Consider the following 20,887-nt stretch of genomic DNA (forward strand, 5'->3'; position numbering starts at 1 on the left):
CTTATTTGAATCACCTTCTCACTTGGATCAACTCAACCATTTCTTTATGTGATCTCTTATGATAGTTGATTTTGTGAGTATTTAACTTGAAGCATTCTTTATATGTAAGTCGATCTATGTTATTGAAAACTACCAACAACTAATTTCTCCAAATACCATTTTGTTTTTCTAACAATTGGTATTCTTTCAAGTGGTAGTATTTCTTGATCAACTTCATTTCAACCTTTTGCTTCTAGTAATTTCTCTCATTGAAAAAATCTTTTAACTTCCATGATTGAGTGAATTTGGTTTATTTGGAAAACTTGTTTGGAAGATAGCTATCTTATTACAGATACAATTATCTATCTACGTGGTTAATATAAGCTTTTGAGCATGTATGTAATTTGTTTATCATATGCTCAATCTTATTGCTTAGTTCACGTGTTGAACTTAGTGAGTGATCATTTTTTATCTTTTGTCTTAGATATGATTTGGACATCATTTATGAGATTTGCCTTTTAATTTGTATCTTTATGCCTTATATACTATTTTGTTCAAATTATATCTTTATTGGATATTTGAACTGATGAGTATGCTTGTTTAATTTAATTGTTAATATCTATAGTATGTTTGGTTTCTTTGATCAACATATAGAATAAGTCTCTTTCAAAAGCTCTTAATGGTTAAAATGTGTGTAAAGTTTTCATTGACTTCAATCGGTATCTATTTCATATTTATATGCACCATTTATGGGAGAGTTTGCTATATATGTTGAGATTTTTGCTAAACTCTTCAGACCCAATGAGTATAGGGACCAAATTATACTTTAATAAATTTTAGGAACAATGGAGATGTATTGGATGTGTGACTCATTCATAGAAAAGGTTTTCTTAAAAGGAAGATAATTTTAATTGAAAATCATAAAGAATGTTTCCTTCGTTCGATTGGTATTCATAAAGATCTTCTCATTCAACTTCAATTTTAATTAGAATCATAAAGAAGGTTCATGTCAGAGTAAAGCCAAGTAGGGATGAATAATAATTTACTATATCAATCCACTACCTTTAATTAACTTGTTCTTAATTCATATATTTAATGTCAAAGATTCAACCTTATTTAGGTTGTATCATAGCATGAAAATAACTTGAGAAAATTTATTTTTCTTCCAAGTGCAAAAAACCCTCTTTATTTCAAATATGAGCAATTTGAAGTAGCATATTTTTATAGGAACTATATAATCATGTTTATTACTCATCCAATCCTAAATGTGCAAAATAATTCATATTAAATACTTGAGTTGCTCTTATATGCAATATTAATAAAGATTGCAATTTTTTTCCTTTTGATTGAGGTTTATAGGCTTTGGTTATAAACATCTAAACTTTTGTTGTTTATTTTTTTAAGCTGGGTTGTGTTGAACTCTCTCATCTTAGTCCGCTTTGAATAGTTTTATTGATATATAAGCTTATAAGATGTTGACACTTTGTGATAAACAAAATACTCATTATAATGTCAATAATTTTACTATATTCAATTTGAGCCTAATCTATTGCACTTGTGTTTTGGATATTAATTTTGGATTCATGCTTGACTTGCCTCCGATTGAATTTGTTTCAATTGGAATCTCTTTCAATTGGTATGCCTTGGATTTTTAATTGATATCTCTTGTAGGTATCCAATTGATATTTTTAAAATTTAAATTGACATCTCTTGCAATTTTATTGGGTTTGCCTTGATTTTTTTAATTGGTATCTTTTGTAATTCCATTAATATGTTTTTTAAATTGGTACCTTTTTGAAATCTCATTAGACATCTCTTTACACCCCTTTGATCCATTGTATAGCATGATCTCCTTACATGGTTCATAATTAAATAAGTGCATTTGGTTTCACTAAAATTATGAGAAATAGACATATCATGGGAAGCTCATACTATATATGGGGGTATGCATTAGCTTTCAATTATTTCTTTTGTAGGATAGGACTAATGTGGTTAGGGGAGAATTCTTTTTGGGAAATTCCTCTCTATTTGGCAAGTCCTAAATTTTTTTTCCATTTTTGATACTAATGTTAATTAGAAAAGAATTTATACTAGATGTTATATTTGTAAAAAAGCTTTGCTTATGGTGAGTTTTAAAGGCTATGCTTTTGATAAATGAGGTAAAGATTTTTTGCGTGCATAAGTTGTATAGTTTTGCTTTGCATTTCATATTCACTTTTGATATATACATTGTCATGCTTGATTTATATGTATAAAGGAAACTCCATTTAAAATTTGAGATAGACAATATATGTAATAATATTTGGCAGCTATGGAGATAGCTGCTCTAGCTACAGTTTCGTATACTCCGCTCATTTCATAAAGTATTCGACCTGGTTTAACAACGGCTACCTAATATTTGGGGTAGTAAAGCTAGTTTTGATAACCTCAAATATCTTTGCGTTGTTTCTAAAACTTACTCTTAATATAAATTTGATTTTTAAATTATATGTACAATAAGAATTAAAATTTTCAAATATAACCATCTAATGAGATTGTCATCAATTACCAGAATAGAGGAGATTGAATGTGCATCTAGCCTCTAAGTGTGATTTTAGTAATTAATGATAATACTTATGGGCTAACAATTATATTGAGAATTGTTAGTAGATTGTTCCATAGATGATGCATAGAGGATTAAGCATGGATTCATTATGGAATGTCATGTGATCAAAAGATATGTATCGAGAAGAATGGACTCTATGTGATGCTCGGGTAAGTGGTGACAAATTATTAATAGGTTGTTCCATCGGAGATACATAAGTGATAAAGCTCTAGCTAGGTGATGCTTGCGTAGTGGTGAAAATACATGTGGACTAACAATTATATTGACAATTATTAGTAGTTTGTTCCATTGGAGATGCATAAGTGATAATGCATGGATTCATTGGAATGATATGAGATTAAAGAATTACATCGAAGTCATTGAGCTCTATGTGATACACATGAGATGAAGTAGAAGCTCAAGAAGATTGATGATAAGCGTGAAGACTAAGTCACTTATGGACATTAAGTGACTAAAGGTATGAGATTATCAATTGAGCTTTTATGAACTAACCAAATTACTATGTACTTGAGTGTGAGTGGATTAGGTTCTATATGAAGGTAAATATTGAATTGAGATAAATGAGAAGTTCAAGAAGATTGACAATAAGCGTGAATGCTAAGTCACTTATAGAGATTAAGTGACTAAAGGTATGAGATTGTCAATTGAGCTTTTATGGACTAACCAAATTGCTATGTGCTTGAGTGTGAGTGGGTTAGGTTCCATATAAAGGCAATAATTAAATTGAGATATTCAATATGCCGAGTTGGAATAGCAAGATCAAGACAAGTTTAATGGATAATTTGTGTGCCTGATACTTGCGGTTCATGTCTTGGTGGTGAACCAAATGAAGATGATATGAAAAGAGAAGTATTCCATGCTCGGTGAATGAAAAGCAATCAAGTGAATTTCATCAAGCTTTCGGAAGACTAAGAGAGGATCGAGATGAGAAGAGAAGATGCGTCATCAAGCTCAAGTGAAGAGTTGATGACAAGTCTAGAAGAACATTGGAACTCGGATGATATGTTCGAATCAGTTTTCAGAATGTAGCATGTGGCATCTAGTTTTGGACAAGCCTAGCTGAAGATTGACGTTTGGTGTGGCATGTGGCATCTAGTTTAATCCTGAGTGATTAAGCTTAGTAAAATTGGTAGAATTGTTCGAATCAGTTTTTAGAATGCTCCTATGCTTGATCCAATGTGTTTGAGATCCGGAAAACAGTTGAGATGTGTAGCTCTTTGAATAAGCTTTCTGTAGAGTCTAAGATCACCGAAATCGGACGTCAGGTTAAAAAGTTATCGATGTTTTTCAGAGTGTCTATTATGCTGATAGGAAGTTCCGATGTGAGAACCGAAAGTTCCAATGTGTAGATCAGAAGTTCTGATGTGTCAGAACCTCCGATTTTCAGAAACATGGTGTTCTCGGGTCCGAGTTAGTTTTGGATCGGATGTTTCGATCCATACATCCGAAGTTTCTATGTGTGCTTTTTAGCAGGTATGGGTATGCTCTATGTCTCAGATCTGACCATTGGGATTTGAAGGATCAGACGTTCTGATCAATGTAGAATCTGTTCAATGGCTAGTTTTAAGAGTTGGGGTATAAATACCCCTTGCCCTCCTTGCGGAGAGGAGGCTAGCCAAAACCTTGTGTAGGTGTGAGAGCTTGTTGTGCTGGTGCTAGCAAGAGCTAGAGAGGTGTTAGAACTTTGTGGTCCACCTTGGATTGAGAGGTGTGTGAACTTTGTGTTCCATATTTGTCTGTGCTCTCCCATTCTCTCTTAAGTTTGCTCTGTGATTTCCAAAGGCTATGTGGCTTGGAGAGTAGAGAGAGAGGTGTGGTGCTTTGGTTGCCCACGATTGGTGCATTGGTTGCGTGTGTTAAGCACTTGGCTTAGTGTGAAGAGTGCATCCAGGAGTTTGTTACTCTTGGAGACCATCGTCTCCTAGATGGCTTGATGGTGGATTGTCGATGATCTCGTCAAGTGAAGATTGTGATGAGGCTCGGTAGTAGTAGCAAAACTCACCATCTCCAGAGTGAAGGAAGAGTTGGCCATAGTAAAGACGATGAGTGTATTGTGAAAGCTCGGGAGGAAAAGAGTTGAAAGAGATCCGACTCAAGTGCGACTAAACTTTCTCAACAGAGATATAGGATATCGGTAGATATCCGAATTTTGGTAACAAATCATTTGTCTCTGTATCTCTCTACTCTTGTGAATTATATTTATTTAATTGCTTGTATGCTTATATGTATGTGCCTTGAATCAATTTTATAATATTCAATGTAGCTGTTTTTACGTGTATTAGAATATCTGATTTGTAGGTTCGGAACTTCCAATTGGCTTGTATTAGAATTTTCGATTGGTTGAATCGGAACTTCTGATCAACTTCTATGCTTAATTGCATATCTAGTTAGATTTGAATTATCTTTTTAATCATAGGATTGTAATTTTTCACATTTGTTGTAGCGTAATTGTGCACTAGTTGAGTCTAACATAGTTAATTTTTTCTCTTATGAAAAATCTGTTAATTGAATTTCGCTGCAAGTTTAGATCAACTATCGAAAAAGGGATGAAGTTTTTAAAATGTATATTCACTCCCCTCTAAAGTATATCATTATTATTTCATCCATCTTAATAGGATTGAGGTATTAGATGGTGACCTCCGGTTACGTAGATACTGCGGCATTACAACAACAATGGTTATCATCCTTAGCACAAACTTACAGGAGCCGATGTTATCCTCCTCTAGTCAGCAAATTTCAGCAAAGAGTACAGAAAAAGCAGAGCAGAGCTCAACATTTCTAATCCATTTGTGATACCACAAGTTCAGAGCTACGATTGAAAAGGTGATGTATGTCAGCTGACCTTGGGAACTATGCGGCCAGGCCATAGCAGATGGTGTGCCTCAATGGCATCGTTGTGCTGCGCCTAGTGGTGGTGTCGGCGTCTTCCGCAGTCCTTGTTGTCGCCGCCGCCGCCAATCGCCGGGGAGCGTTGTTCTTCTTCCCTGCCGTCGACAAAGCTGGACCAAGAGAGTGTCTTCCTTGCTGTCGCTGCCACTATTGGCCGCCGGGGAGCGCTATCGGTCTTCCCCGCCACCAACAAAGTTGGACTAGGAGAGCGCCTTCCTGCGCTAGTGCGTTGCATCCTGGTGGCTGGCACGAATCTTGGAGAATTGGATTGAGTAGTCCGACAGCGTGCCACAGGGGTGAATCTAGGCGTCTACAACACGGGCGGCCTCCCGATCTCGCCCTGATGGTGGATCCACCACTGGGCGTGGTTCTGCGGTGGCGAAAGCATCTCCTTATGTGGTGGCACCGTGGTTCTATGAGGGCAGCGACGTCTTTCCGGGTAGCGGTGGTGGCCTGCAAGCCGGGCGGTGAGTGAGGAAAAGGAGAGCGACGGACACAAGCAGGTGACTGGAACGGCTCGGCCTTGAGTAAGTTTGATCCTAGACAGTGTGGTTCAACCAAATTTGCCGCACTACTCGGTATATGATCTAATGCAAATAATAGTATAATTTAACAAACCAAACACCGGTACATACTTAGATTATGGATGAGCTCATACTTATACTAATTTATACAACCAACCAAACACTATCTTACTCTCAGAGCTCTGAAAACCTACCCTAATATTGTAAAGTAGCTAAGCTGTTTAATATGACATTTTATGATACATAGCCTATTTAACAAACTACTCTCTCCATTTTAAATATAGTGTGTGGTTTGAATCTGTGTGGTCTAAGGACTAGGCTTTAATCATAAATTTCTCTTATACTCCCTCCGTTCTTAAATAGATATCGTTTTAAAAACATAGTTTTATTCTCAAATAGATGTTGGTTTCGGTTTTCAATGTAGTATTTTACTAAAGAGCCAATATTAAAAGCTATTAAAAAGTTGAGTTTTAATAGAATGGGTGTGATGGATTTACACATTAGGTATTATTGATTGAATATGAGAGAAATTGAGAGGGAAAAATATGTTATAGATAAAAGAATTTGATTGCTACCTTATTCTATATGGTAAAGGCTAAAATGACAAAAGAGGGAGTAATACATTTCACATTCCAAAAAATATATGATTAAAAATCTACATACTATTGAACTAACTGTTGGTCAAAGATTAAGAACTTTGAATCTTGTAAAGTGTGCGTACCTGAGTATTTCTTAATATTGATGACTCATGGGAGTACGAGGGCTTAGATTCATTTTGTAATTCGGCGGCAGCATTAGATATACTTTGGCCTTTGCAACAATCTTCACTTTCTCCCCTATACATATACCTATTCTGTTCTTGTTCTAAGTACAGAACTGCGTAAATTCCGCGGATCCAACCCAGGGGTGCAACGAGTAGGAGAAATGGACTATAGCAAAAATGAAGATCTGATAACTGCAGATTTAGTGCCAAATTTAGTACCGTCAGCAAAAGAGCCATTGATGCAAATCGACAACTCTACAGGGTGCAAGTGCAGCAAGGCACTCGAAAGAGTGAACATGGGACGAGATGCGCGAGTTCCTGCTGGCGGAAGCAGATCACGACAAATGAGCAAGCACACGGCTCGTAGGATCATACGAGAAATTCGATTCGTCCCAACATCTCATCCAACCCTACCGCTAGATAAAGCTTCAGGGAAAAATCAGTAACCAACTGCTGAACTGCCTTTATGCACATCTCGAACCAAACGTCAGCAAGGACGAACACAAGATTTGCCTGGCGCCAGCAGCGTTACTCCCAGCCAGAAACAGGAGCTGCTCAGAATATCCGCCACATCAGGCAGCACCAGCTGCTGCTGTTCACAGGGCAGTGTATCACATCTGGAACTCTGTCACTTCCACAATGTTAACACCCTCTGTACAACGCTCAGACCAAAAGGCAGGAGTGAAATACTGGTACAGATTTATCCGTGGGATGCTTTGTACAATAGTTTGTACAACACAAGACCTCTTGAAATTGATAACATAGAACTTTTATACACTCGCATGGTTGCTGCCTTGTCTTATTGCACATCAAATCCCACCTAAACATACAAGGAACAGAGAAACAGCAAATTTGATGATACAGAAACTAGCTTTTCTGGGAAAAGGTACAGAATGTCGTAATACCTTGTGTAAGCTGAGCTAACTACTTGTTATGTGTTATGGTACAAAGCAATGCTCATCTAAGCCGGCGGTAGGGGGCGCCTGCAAGTTGGGCACTCCATCTTGATGTCCATCCATCGTTGTAAGCAGCCTGAGTGGAATATATGCTCACAAGGTGCCACCTGCAGAAGTAGGGATAGTGAGTGCTCAAAAATAGCTCTCCGGCGTCAAATGCCACAAATATTTCACAATTACCATGTATTCACTTGTTCTTTGGGTAAGATCAATCGTAGTCATGCAAATAACACAATCAATGGGCTGATTTGTGTTATCCTCTACCTTCCTGTGGTAGCAGTATTTCTCAGGCAGGATCTGAAAATTAATAGACAGTGGACATAATAAATAAAGTTAGTAAAAACTGATACTGTTAGAAACAAACTGTCAATGTCATAAAGGAACAACTCGACAGTAAAACACATCTAGAGTGGCAACTAAAATATCTTTTGAGGAACAGAATTAGCTGCATGAGTGGCAACTAAAATGCATCTAGGATGCAACAGAACAGAATGCATGTGTTATGGTAAAATGGCATGGTTATTACCTGGCGAGGAATAAAGCAGCGAGAACCAAGATAGTGCTGAAGCAGAAGCACAGCTGCTTGGATACCCATGAATACTGTGAAAGCTATGCACCATTTCTTGTCGGGCTCAATGCGCATGAAGTTACTAGGGCAACCAAATATATACAGTGGAATAGCAAGGCGGGAAATGGTCATGCCTAAAATATACTGCGGGTGCAGAGGTTTTCTTGTATCCCGGATGACATTTGTGACAATTTGAGGTACCCAAAAGGAGTACATCAGGATAAGAAGTGGGCGTAAGAAATTGTGCAACTCATACATGAGAAGGATTCCTCCCAAAAGAATGCCATCTGCAGAACACAAAGCAAATTGAAGAATATCAAGTTGGCAAAAGAAAAGTTAAACGCTGATATAAGTAGGTGGAGACGTGCTACTGTGGAAATATATGTTGCTTCAAGTTAACAAAGGAAATGATCATTCTAAGGGCTCCTATAGAGTGAATATCACTCCAGGCTTCCATTAATAGCACAACAGGTACTTCGCCTACCAATTTACATATGGGGTGCCATCTCACTCGCTATTACATGCAGCAGGTTGCATGGGGCAACAAAGGTAAGTTATATACAAGAACCAGCTAACAGGCCAATGGTCAGCATTAGTCCCAGTATCTTTATGTTACACTTCTCGAACCCCAGATTGAGTGTGCATGTAAGTTCTAATAGCAGCAAATAGCTGACAAGAAGAAGCATGCCCCTGCACTGCATGCACCACGCAATCTATGTTGGTTGGAATTGATTGACCTATTGGCGTGATCCTTAAGGAAGTGTGAAGAAATCAGATGAATGTAGTAGTACTTACAAAAGCGGCTGTAAAGAACAGACAGCTCTCGCCTCATTATTTCCCAACCTTCTCCACTGTTCAACGGTCTACTTGCTTTCCATATAGCAAGGAGGTACCTCATTTCAAAAATAGAAAATACGACAAACTTGAAGAAGGCAGCCGTAGCAAAGGCATTAAAGAGAGACTCTGTATAAAGTTAAACATGTAAAAAACCGTAAGCCAATACAAAATTATAAAATTAACAGGGCAGCGACATTGACAGAAACGAGAAAATAAAATGGTGTTCATACAGTTGAGTTTTATAATCAGAATAGGAAGTGGTGAAAGAAATGTCCATTAGTTAATATTATGATTAATAGCACTGGAGGCTGATTTTCATATATCTCAGCATCATTATCACATAGCACTCTGGAGGTAATAATGGTACTTCATTGATGGTAGGCAGTTTGGCAGGTATTTGTGTTGCTTGTTGGATATGAGTTTGAGCGAGCTAATGTGTAAATCACTTCCCACAATCTCAAATAAGCATGTAGCGTATAACCATAATATGCACACCTTTTGCCTTTGGCTCAGGTTTCCCTTATATTGCGGTGCTATCCAAACAGGATGCTATCGGCTAAACACAAAATGCCCAAAAGGGAACTGAATATTGCAAAAAAAACAAATACAGTCCACAACCTCGCAAAAAAAAATCATGAAACCCTAATAGGCCACATTTTAGTTTACCATTAAAAGAAAGACATAGAAGCATTAGCAGATGTCAGAACGGAATAACCCGAGAAAAAGTGCAAACAAATTAGGCAAGTCATAAGACTCACCAACCAATATCCCAGCGGTCAGATGAAGAAGACAAAGATATGCATCCATGATAGCTTGTTGGCCAATCATTAAAATAGAAACCTTCGCAGCTCCCTGTAAGTAATATAGATGCACATCAAACAAATGGGAGCTTGGAAGACATGTAAAGGAAGAGGTTTTATTTTTGTTCAAAACATAAATGCTTCTCAAAGGGAAAAAAATGCTTACGGATTGAGTGTTGCTATGCTCCATTTGTCTAATCAGCAGCAAAACTTGGAGGAAAGAGATCTAGAATGCTCCAGTTAAAGAATTCACAGAGTAGACAGACCAATAAAGACAAAATCAAAAGAAAGAAAGCCAAAGTCACAGAGGATACAAAAGTGACCATCAGTGTGTAGTTGACTGCTTTGTTGTAATAAACTTCAACGTTCAAAGATGTTGCATTCAATAAGATAGGGGGGAAGCACTCCCCATCATCTTCGACAGCTGGACTGTCCATCAAACCCTCCAACCGGTACTTCTCATGCTCTCCTAGTTAAACAAAAAATATTTACAAAAGCAGTTAGCATATGTTACTGAAAGGGAAAGAATTACCAATTGAAAGCTTAGTATATGTACACGTAGATTATGATCACAATAAATTGAACATTAAGCAAATGAAATTCTGTACCATTCAGGTTAGATGACACACGAACCACCTTAGCAGCTATTTCTGTGTTACAGTGTTTCTCCATGTCGTATGTGAGAGCTGATCAGGAAGAAATTAAAACACATCAAAATTGCATCAGGCAGTAAGTAGCATTCAGTGTACAAATTGAGACTTACAATTTTTCCTCTGGTTCTTCTCTTCAGAAGATTCTTGGAACACTTGAGAAGAGAAAATCCGCAGCTGTTACACATCAAGCAGGTAAAAGTATATTTCTTAAGCATGTTCATTGTTTTAAGAGGAATCTTCCGGGTATATGCACATCTGAAGACAACTAATACAAAGGAATGCTGCATAGCAGAAGGCTTGTGAAAGCTCAGGAAGCAAAATAGGATCCTGTAGGATAAATGATGAAATAATATCCATGTACTAATCAACGGAAAAAATAAGTCAAGCATGTGCTTACCAAATGGTACGGATTCGACAAAAAGTAATCCTCTTCTTGAAGTGGCTCACCATCTGCGCCACTAAAAAAAGATAAACAAAATTCTACTAGGTCATATGGCAAGAGGATGTACAAAATACTTGCATTTAACAAGAGATGGTACATGAAAGAGATGCAAACGGACCCTCAGTTACAAAGAAAGAGTATAAGACAGTTACCTGTTTGCTACCATTCGAAGCTGTCTAAAAGGCCAGATATACACTCCTTCTAACCTTATTTGAGCAACTCCATGATCATGGGTGTTGTCAATAACATCATGGAATGTAATTGATCCCTGTCATCCCATGGTAAGCAAAGCAATCAGTAGAGCATGCAGAGGAAAAGGGTAGGCTTGCCACTTGCAAGAAAATATATGATTATAATTAACCCAGGTTGGTCACGAAAAAAAGTGTAATTTATTTACTCTTAAGGCTAAACTGGAACAACCTGCATAAAAAGGACCACACTTGCAATAACATCATGGTTATATAGTTAACTCGGGTTGGTCATGATTCATGGAACAATTGTCTGGTTTATTTCCTCTAAGGCTAAACTGGAATGATAAAATTTTAAATAATTGGAAGGTATAGCTGTATAGGTGGCACTTGGTGTGTGTGGTAATTTTTTTTCAAATGTAACATAGTCAAAACGAAAGAGCTTGATTTACCTGAACGTAATGTACCCCGCTTATCTTTGTTGGAGTGCTCAACAATTCCAAAACCAAATCACCATTAGATTTCACAAACTCAAGAAACCTAGACGAACCATTTGTGGCACCAGTAAAGCCCCAGCTCCCTGAACCATAAAATGGTGATGTTATTACACAAATTGCACCAATACTGACAAGTAAGCACTAAGCAGTAGTGATCAATACATATTCAGAGGAGGGGGATGGATGGTAAAGATTCCCATGAGTAATGATTCCACAATGCATCACTACACAACACAGCAACCACAAATTGACCCTAACATTCTAACAACCAAGACAGCTCTAGACTCTCGGTAGTGTTATATGCAAACATGAGAAACGCACTAGGCACAAGGAAGTCTACTAAACAACATTGAGAGAAAACAAGCAATAGAAAAAACTGTAAGGAGATGCCACAATTTCGAATACGGGACAATGCTATTAAAAAAGAAGATATAAAACCAGTGAATCGTATGGAATGGCCCAAATGAATAAAAAACTTACCCTTTGGTTGATTAAGAATAAATTGGTAATGCCAAAAGAAAAAACTTCTCAGATCCTAAAATTTGGAAGACTGCAACATAATGAACTCCAGGAATTAAGGGACATCCTCCTATGCCTTAAATAATATATATGACTAGTTGTCTGCTAGCCAACATGACGTATCTAATATTTGGAAACCTGAAGGCAGATTGTCATCCTAATGTATGCAGTGGAAATACAAGGTAGTTGATACTGAAGTAATTTTAAGAGAAAGGGAAAGACAGGCTAATACTACAGCATATGATGCTAGGTCAAAAACTTTCTGATAAAACAAGTCAAACACAAGTATTGTATAACCATTGCAAAAAATATGGAAAAAAAAAAACAGAAGTTACCTTTATATGTTCCTGTAATATTCCATGAATATGGGCTTATATCGTTCTCATCCCTCTTGAAGAAGGCATGCTGCACAAACAAACAGATCACGAGCAACCAGCTCAGTTGCACACATACCAGTAGAGTTAATAGTTACAGAGAAACAGATGGTACTAGTAATATCACGACAATAATCAGCTAACGTCCCTGCCATGATAAATGAAAGAAAACCAATCAAAGCTGGCATTCAACTAACTCTTGTTCGTCATTAAAAAGAAGAAATTTCACTAGAACTTGGGTACACCTAGACTCTTACAAGGGCTTGGGTTAATTCGTACAGTACTGAAGACACGGCATATCCAATTGAAATCACTATCGAAATTAGATAAACCTAATTTGATTATTTGACCCCAAATCTATACTTTTGCCATTACTGCGTCAAACTAAAAAACCAGTACTTCTTCGTTATCATCGAAGTGCAGCTGGAACAACCTCTAGTATAATTCCGCAAAATGACACCCGCGGCAACCAAATTAAGTCGAAACCGAACATCTTCCTGGTCTCCTTCACTTCGATTGCTCAATCCTAAGCTGCCAATTCACCTAAACCCCCTTGTCCCGTGGTAAAAAAAGGGTGGGGAAATAACTTCCAAGCCCACCAATCCAAGTCCAGCAGCACCATTCTCACCTCATCGGCCCACGAGCCGGCAGAGGCGGCGGCTCCGGTGGCCGTGACGTGCTCCCTGAGCGGCCGCAGCGCCGCCGCCAGCGGCGGGGCCAGAGCCAGGGCGATGCCGACCGCCACGAGACCCACCACAGCGGCTCTCATCACGGCGCCGCCAACGGCGGCGGCGCGCCCCATCTATCCTCCGATATATATACCGCGCGCGCGCCTTACGCCGACGCGGAGGCCACCATGCGGACCCGCGGCGAGCGGCGAGCAACTGCTCCGGGCAGCGCGGGGGTGGTTGGCGGGGGAGTTCGGTTATGGGGAGCTAAACCTAAGACGCGGCGGAGAGGGGAATGGGCAAACGGGGATGGGGTCAAACGGGCAGGGGTTGGAGGTGACGGCGGAGGGGGAGGGAGGACGGCGACTTTTGTTTCGGCGGACGCGAAGCAACGCGACGATTGCGGGTTGGGCGGGGGGGGGGGGGGTTCCGTGTGGTGGGGTGGTTGGTAATGGGGGCGGCGGGCGGGCTGGAGTGGGGCCCACCTGTCAGAGAAGGTGAGCAACTCTGCCTGGAGCTGGGGCTACCTGTCATCGGCGGCGCCAGGCTCAGAATTTTTTCAATATTTTTTAAATCAAAAATTACAAATATATGTGTCTATTTTGAAATATTGCAAAATTAACCTATATCACCTGTTAAAAGAACGACAAGTAAATATATTATTAGAATTGACTGTTTTTTTACACTAGTTTTCTGTCTATACGTTGCAACGGGCATTAAAAATTTGTTAAACAAAAATCTGCATAATTGTCACGACCGACAAACGGAACTGGAGCATGCCGTAGTTCACAAGTTCATCATGGCTTGCATATTTATTCCCAACCACAATTATTTTTGACGCGACATCCTGAAGAGAAAAAAGATGATTCGGTGCATAAAAGTCCATTAGATAGTCTGGAGTCCAATACAAACAGTAGGCTCAAGAAACGTCAAAATATGTAGCAGTTTGTCACTACAATTATAAACAACCAGAAAATATTTGATTCATGAATTCTTATTCAACTTAATAAATATTCGCCTGAACTTGTAATATTATCCTCTGAGCATTATGCTATATGTCCTATACTCATTAATTCAGCAATATGTTGAATAGATGTATACTAAATATCCAGTGATGGCATAGAGAACATAGGAAGGCTGACATCATAAATTCTTATCGTGTTCAACATATTGCTGGAAAGAGCAAGCAACGCAATGTTTTTAGCTTGTTCTAGAAGGAAAATGCCACATAACTGCAAGTGTGTTTGCCCATCAGGAGAATGGCACTCACTCCTGGCTGATTAAACATTCTTCTCCAACGGAGACACACGAGAACAATGGTGTCGTTAGAACAATGAAGATTTCATAGTCATAGTGCCACTCGTGCCATAAGTTCAAGAGGGAAATCGCGCCACCCTAATCCTGAGTCGAGATAGCCTTGGAACCATTTTCTACTTTTGTCGTGGTCTCATCTTCTGACTCAAGGCAAGACGGGTGTGGTGATCTAGACCTGCTTTGAAAACATGACTGATAAGGTTTTGTTGCCACTTTATTTACCAAACCTTTTCACTTTGTGCTGCTCTCCTTGCTAACAATGTTATCAAAGTCAGAGTGGTACTGCATGAGCCTTGCCTTTGCAGTCCCGAAGTAACAAATGCTCTGCTCTAACTGGCCTCCACCGATAACAGTGTCGCAACCAAAATCCCAAGCTCCATCATGTACAAACCCAGCTCCTTAACGAGCTCACCAAGATTTTCAATACCATTATCACCCTTAGGCTCCTCAAATCCATCAACAGCTTGTGCCTTCTCAGGACAAACAAACCCATTGTTGATTGTTGTTGTTCATTGATGGTAGTAGGTGGAGTTTACCTGAATGCCTTAGGAGCTGCGCGAATGAGGAGACAGACCGATTGAGCTTCTTCAGAGGCACGTCACTGCCCAAAGCATGCTTCTGAAATTACCCATGGAAACAAATCAATCCAGAGGCGCATTGCAATTTCCAGAGTAGGGAAGAGGATTAGAGGCACAGAAGGGAGAAGAAGACAGACGATAGGGAGGGTAGACGGTGTACCTTGAGTTGGGCACGGGTGGGATGGTCCGTGAGGGCGAGGCACCGAGCCAAGGGGATGAGCCGCTGCTGGAGGGCGACTGCGTGTGGAGCGCCAGCGATGGCCAACAACCCCGACCCACCTCGACCGAGCTCGGTGCTCACGGTGGCTAGGACACAGCGACGGCGGTCGTCGTCATCCAGTGTCTTCGCCAATAAGAGAAGGGTTAGATCAGAGAAGGAGATCTCAGCGATATCCAATGTCATCGATGTCACTGTCTTTGCCATCGCCGCGGCTTGGAATCTTACGGAGGCGAAGGGCCTTAGGGTGAGATGGAGACGAAAGGCACAGGAGGCGGCGCCACCCTATGTCTTCGGCGAGACGGCAATGCCTTTTTGGGTTGTGGTAGTTCCCCACGAGCTCCCCACCGTTGCCGTCCGGGCCGTACTTCCTCGGCCTCCCCCTCTTCTTCTTCACGAGCTCCCAACCGCTACCGCCGATAGCTACACCGTCACTACCACCACCACCGACACCGGGATTCTTGACTAATGTCAAGCCTCACAAGGCACAGGCCAAAGGTAGAGACTTGGCTCAAGAAGTCCAGAAGGCTTCCGTCAACAATTACACGGTCACCACAAGCACAGAGGGACCTATAGCATAGCTCCAGAGGCTCTAAGAACTGCAAGAGAAGACAGTTGTTCAGATAAATGATCAATCGAAAAAGTAATAAAGAAATAAACACACGGTAAGTTATACAGTCCAAAATTGACATGCTCAACATTGGTAAGAGTATATTCCTCAGGAATGTCAGAATATCCACTGGATAATAACTTGCATGCCTGCTCACGAGTATTGTAAAGCTCGTCCCTTACATCACCGATAGTAACCCGATATGGCTCACTTGGAGGTACCTTCCTCCAGAACTCTATGGTACAGAAGGAAACAATGTTTAATATCATAATACTGTGTTGGTTATGCGGAAAGCCAACCAAAATTCGATATTTATGAAAAAATTGTAAATGGCAAACAGTTTTAGAATCCTTAATCGACACTTACCTATATAGCGCTTTGCATCTTTCTTTGTGGAGCGATGTAACTTATCTGCTTGCGCACGAAGCTCATCATTGCATCGCCACATAGATAACTGCGAGAATTTGCACAACATTTTCATAATGCAATGCTTGTTAGTTCATGTAAGTGTAACAAGAGATAAAAGAAGAAATTAAGTCATTTCTACCTCAAACATGAGATCCTAGATCTGTGAGCAATACAGATTTGCAGCCATCATTCTGACGAGCAAGCAGACATCCCTTGTAACCTCTGGTGTCACTCTCGGATTTCCTAAATTGGTTACAAGTGTTAGAATGGAACAGGCAATACAATCGCAGGAGAACAATATAAAGTTGTCGCTTGCTTACCATCACGATCTCCTCCCATCCAAGAAGAGAACTGAATGAGAGAGTTGTTATAGAGCACACGCTCATTGATTCCAATGTTTTTCAAGGCAGTATCCAGTTATCCACACTGTAAAAACTTTGGAACAACTTTCCATATCGTTTCGTGGAAGTAACTCATACCAGCCCGCATTTCATCTTGGGGAATGGGCTGGGTTGTTCTGATCTCATCAGTTTTAAAGGCTGCTTGAATCTGGAAATAAGGGATGGAAAATCATATCTTATTATTAATGTACCAATAAAGTTAGGTGGTGTACAAGAACAGAATAACTACTATCTTGAGCCTCAGGCTAAAAAAAATGATATGCTATATATATGTTGATAAGATCGATGCACAATTTAACAAACGAGAGCTGAAAAAATTTGAAACATAGTGAAGGTGCTATCTTATATAAAACATAAGTCAGATTCTCATAATATAGATTCTCTGTGTTACCTCCCTCTACAGTTGAACCAAACAATTCCTTATCCTATAATCAAATTTGGAGCATGAAAATTAGAGAATAGAAATTATGTCATGCATTCATGTTATATCTCAAGGCATTGTTTTCTGATTTACCTTCGAGTGCTTCTGAAGCAAGGACCTCCTTACTGATTATGTTGGATGCGTAGTCAAACCAAGTCAACAGTCTGATTCTTCAGGGCATCAAACACCTTTGCTGGTGACTTCTTCAGATCAACTACAAGCCTCTTAAAAGTTTCCTCGATGTCAGATTCAGTCAGTGCCGAGTTCTCATCAGCAAAGTCACCCTTCTTGAGCTTGATTCTCCTCTGATAAGCAATCTGGACTTCCTCAGCCAAGTTGGCCAAGTTAAGCATGTGTGAAAATTCTTTGGAAATGACGATTGAGTCACCAGGATCCAAGCTCGTCAACATGTTGCCAAGTCCATCGAGCCTTTGTGAGTCATGCTTCCTTTCATACTCGGCAGCTATCTCATAGCACTCTTGGACCTATATAACAGAGAGAAACAATTCATATTTGCATATCAAAGTAAAAATGTAACTACAGTTCTTGCTCTCTAATCAGTTAAACAAAAAATCTAACAAAACCCAACCAATCACTGAAAGGCACAATAAAACTTTGTCCTTCTCATGTGTCCAGAAGGGATGCAAGTTCACAACTAAGTCAATGAATTCATTTTTGATGGAACAAACAAAATTCAGTATCCATCATCACTCTCAAGCAATTATTAACCACACCCTTTGTCTTACTCTACATGGGTGAAAGGATCTAATAGCCTTAGATGGGGTGAATAGCGCACTAATTTAAAATTAAACCAGCTACCGATTTCTAGAACAAGAAGCAACCTTAGCTTAAAAAGCAACCAGATGACATAGCAAACTAGAAAGGTAAGAACACACATGTAAACATATAAACATAAGTAAAGTGTGGAATTGAAACTTTCATGAAAGAAATGCTAGAAGAAAAATGCGAAATGTAATAAGAGTAGGGAAAGAGGACATCGAGTTTTTTTCTAGATATTAAATAGTTGGCACTCTCCACTAATCCTCGTTGGAGCATCCACACAAGGATGTCGCTCCCCCTTAGTCACCGAGACTCAAGTGCTCACTAGTGATTGCCACTTCTCCATCAAACCAAGTACGCGAGCTTCACGGGGCTCCCACAAGACCTCTAAGAGCTCACCGAGAACACCTTTAATCTCCACGACTGGCTAGGTGTTGCCAACCACCAAAAGTAACAAGCTAATCGGTTTACTTGATCTCAATCAAGCCTAAAACAATAGCTAGATGCAAACTTACTCCTCTTAGAGCACTAATGGAGTCCTTAGTCTTCAATTAAGAACTTAGAAATTACTTCAAGTGCTCTCCCTTGCCTCTAGATGACACACAATGTGTAGCCGTTACAAAATACTCCGGGTGTTCTTCCATATAGCATCACCGGATAGTCCGGTGAGTTATACTCTATTTTCCTCAAAAATACAAAACTTCTGTTAAATAGTCCGGTGATGACTCCTTTAAGTCACCGGACAATACGGTCAGTTAACTCTGATTTTCTCCAAAACTACTAAGCTTCTGTTAAATGGTCCGGTGTATGAACCCTTCAGATCACCAGACAATCCAGCGCATATAACTTCACATTTATCTGAAAAAATAATTCTTCTATTAAATGCTCTGGTCTATAGTTCCTTCCATCACCAGACAATTCGGTGAGTTCAATTGAAGTTTTCTCAAAAAAGACAAATAGTTCGATGAGCAAAATCCTTCTTACACCAGACAATCTGGTGAGAACAAACTTCCTGGAACTCATCCAATTCAATCGATTTTGAGTTCTAACTTCTCAATTTCTCACTCATAGATTTATTTGAGCTACCTAGTGCTAGATTTTTGCAAGTGTGCATCCAACTATGTCTAGACTCAACTAGGTCAAGCTACGACACTTAGCCCCCCTTTATAGTACAGTCAAAAGACAAAAAATGATCTATAACTACTCTAAGTGTCATTTATTACCTTGTGACACTTAGAACTAGAAGGTCTTTAATCTTGATGTAAAAGTCCTTTGATCGATCAATAGAATTCCATGAGGGATCAAGAAAACCATTCAATCATTATGAATTGAAGAATTTGAATTCTTTCAAAACATACGCATTAGTCACAATGGTATGATTGTCATTAATCACCGAAACACTACCACTTACCTAGGGACCTAGATGCTACAATGGGGACCAACGAAACTGAGGTGCTAAGCAGTAAATGTTTCAAAGTTTATGGCCTGTTTAAGCAAATCAAAATTTGTTTATAATTCCACTTGGCAAACAAGATCAACACAAATTTGACTCGTGCCGTCAAATAGTCAAATCAAATGCAAATACTCCTGGAGGACAACACTCAAAAAGCAAAAACAGCAGTTGAGCACCTATAACTAAATTTGGCACATAAAGTTAAATCAAGTGAATTCCCAACTTTACCACAAAAATTATCTAGTGAGTCTCCAAGACGCAAAGCTAACTCATTCTAACCAAATTTCCCATTAAAAAGATCAAATCAAACACAAACCGCTACAAATTTAGCCCGGTACAAACGCTGATCCGGAACAGCAACCAGACACACAAGGTGGATCCGAGATAGAAGGAAGGAAAGGAGAAAGAGAGATCAGATCTCATGTTTTCTCGTTACCATCTCACGGAGGTCCTTGCCATGGAGGTCCTGGAGGATGTTGAAGGCATGCACTAGATGTTTGGCGTGGCCAGCATCGGGATCTGGAACACTACTCATCGCCATTGCTTTCGTCCTCAGTGCCCTCACCTTACTACTTCTCTCCAATTCCGCCTCACTCTACTCCTGCACCTCCTCGAGGGCGCCACCTTTCAGATCCTCTTCAACCGCCTTCTCCTCCTGATGCAATTGCTCATCAGTAGTTGTAGGACGCGGCGTGCTCCTCCCAGAAGAACTCCTCCTGGGACACGCGCAGCGCCTCGCAGACAGCCTTGTGCCACTTATCGAAGTCGATCTTGTTCGTGCCCCTACCGTCGCCTCTGACGCTCCCGACATTGCGCCTTCGCCGCGCGCCCTTCTGCACCACGAGGAAACGCCATTCCCGCTCCTTGGGCGCGAGCGTGGGCGTGGATGGTTTCTTCTTAGCAGAGGTAGACTTGGTGCCGGTGGCCGCCGAGGACTTGACGTGCTTGGACGACGTTGAATGCGGGGGAGGGGAGCTTGGGATGTTGGGGTGCGCATTCTCGAACACGTGCGAAAATTGTGCGCATGAGGAGCAGGGCAACTTCAACAGCATCCCCACCCCACCCGATGTCGAGGCCGTTGGAGAAGAAGCTTCCCTTGCCGACGGTGATGAGTGCGGAGGCCATGGTGGTGGACGCGAGTGCAAAGCAAAGGGAGGAGATGAGGGGTGAGAGGCGAGCGCAGAGCGAGGAGGGATCTGGAGGCGGCAGAGAGGGGGATCTGGTGTCAGCGAGGGGGATCTAGAGAGCAGTGGTCTGGGTGGAGAAGCTAGGGGCTGGGCTGGCGACGTATGGGGTGGGCGGAAATTTCGGGAGCAGAGCGAAGGAGCAGGGGCATTGTTTGGGAGAGTAAGCACAATGCGGGCGAACGGGTGAAGGAGCGATCGGACGGCATGCGTTGGTGGACGAACGGAATGGGCAGAGGAATTTGATGGAGGTAGAGGA

General features: G+C 40.4%; 1 protein-coding gene and 2 pseudogenes across 2 annotated transcripts; all 3 read right to left on the reverse strand.

Annotated features, from left to right (window-relative positions):
• Positions 1-7,487: 7,487 nt before the first annotated feature.
• On the reverse strand, positions 7,488-13,672 carry LOC133890571 (transmembrane E3 ubiquitin-protein ligase FLY2-like). Of its 2 annotated transcripts, XR_009904074.1 has the most exons (15): positions 13,223-13,672; positions 12,556-12,625; positions 11,657-11,784; positions 11,169-11,284; positions 10,972-11,032; positions 10,685-10,748; positions 10,530-10,607; positions 10,236-10,390; positions 10,088-10,147; positions 9,880-9,973; positions 9,080-9,247; positions 8,243-8,571; positions 7,897-8,013; positions 7,666-7,823; positions 7,488-7,580 (listed from the first exon to the last, which is right to left on the reverse strand). XR_009904074.1 is itself a non-coding variant. In XM_062331007.1 (14 exons), exons 1-14 carry the CDS (start codon positions 13,394-13,396, stop codon positions 7,722-7,724), a joined length of 1,716 nt encoding a protein of 571 aa, XP_062186991.1. In that variant the 5' UTR covers positions 13,397-13,672; the 3' UTR covers positions 7,488-7,721. The 2 variants fall into 2 exon arrangements, 1 of the variants encoding a protein (XP_062186991.1); XM_062331007.1 differs by having other exon boundaries at positions 7,488-7,823.
• A 690-nt stretch (positions 13,673-14,362) lies between these two features.
• Positions 14,363-15,578, reverse strand: LOC133890298 (uncharacterized; annotated as a pseudogene).
• Positions 15,579-15,805: 227 nt separating this feature from the next.
• Positions 15,806-19,985, reverse strand: LOC133890299 (phosphoenolpyruvate carboxylase 2-like; annotated as a pseudogene).
• Between the last annotated feature and the right edge of the window lie 902 nt (positions 19,986-20,887).

Source organism: Phragmites australis, chromosome 14 (genome assembly GCF_958298935.1).
Source record: "Phragmites australis chromosome 14, lpPhrAust1.1, whole genome shotgun sequence".
Taxonomy (NCBI): Eukaryota; Viridiplantae; Streptophyta; class Magnoliopsida; order Poales; family Poaceae; genus Phragmites; species Phragmites australis.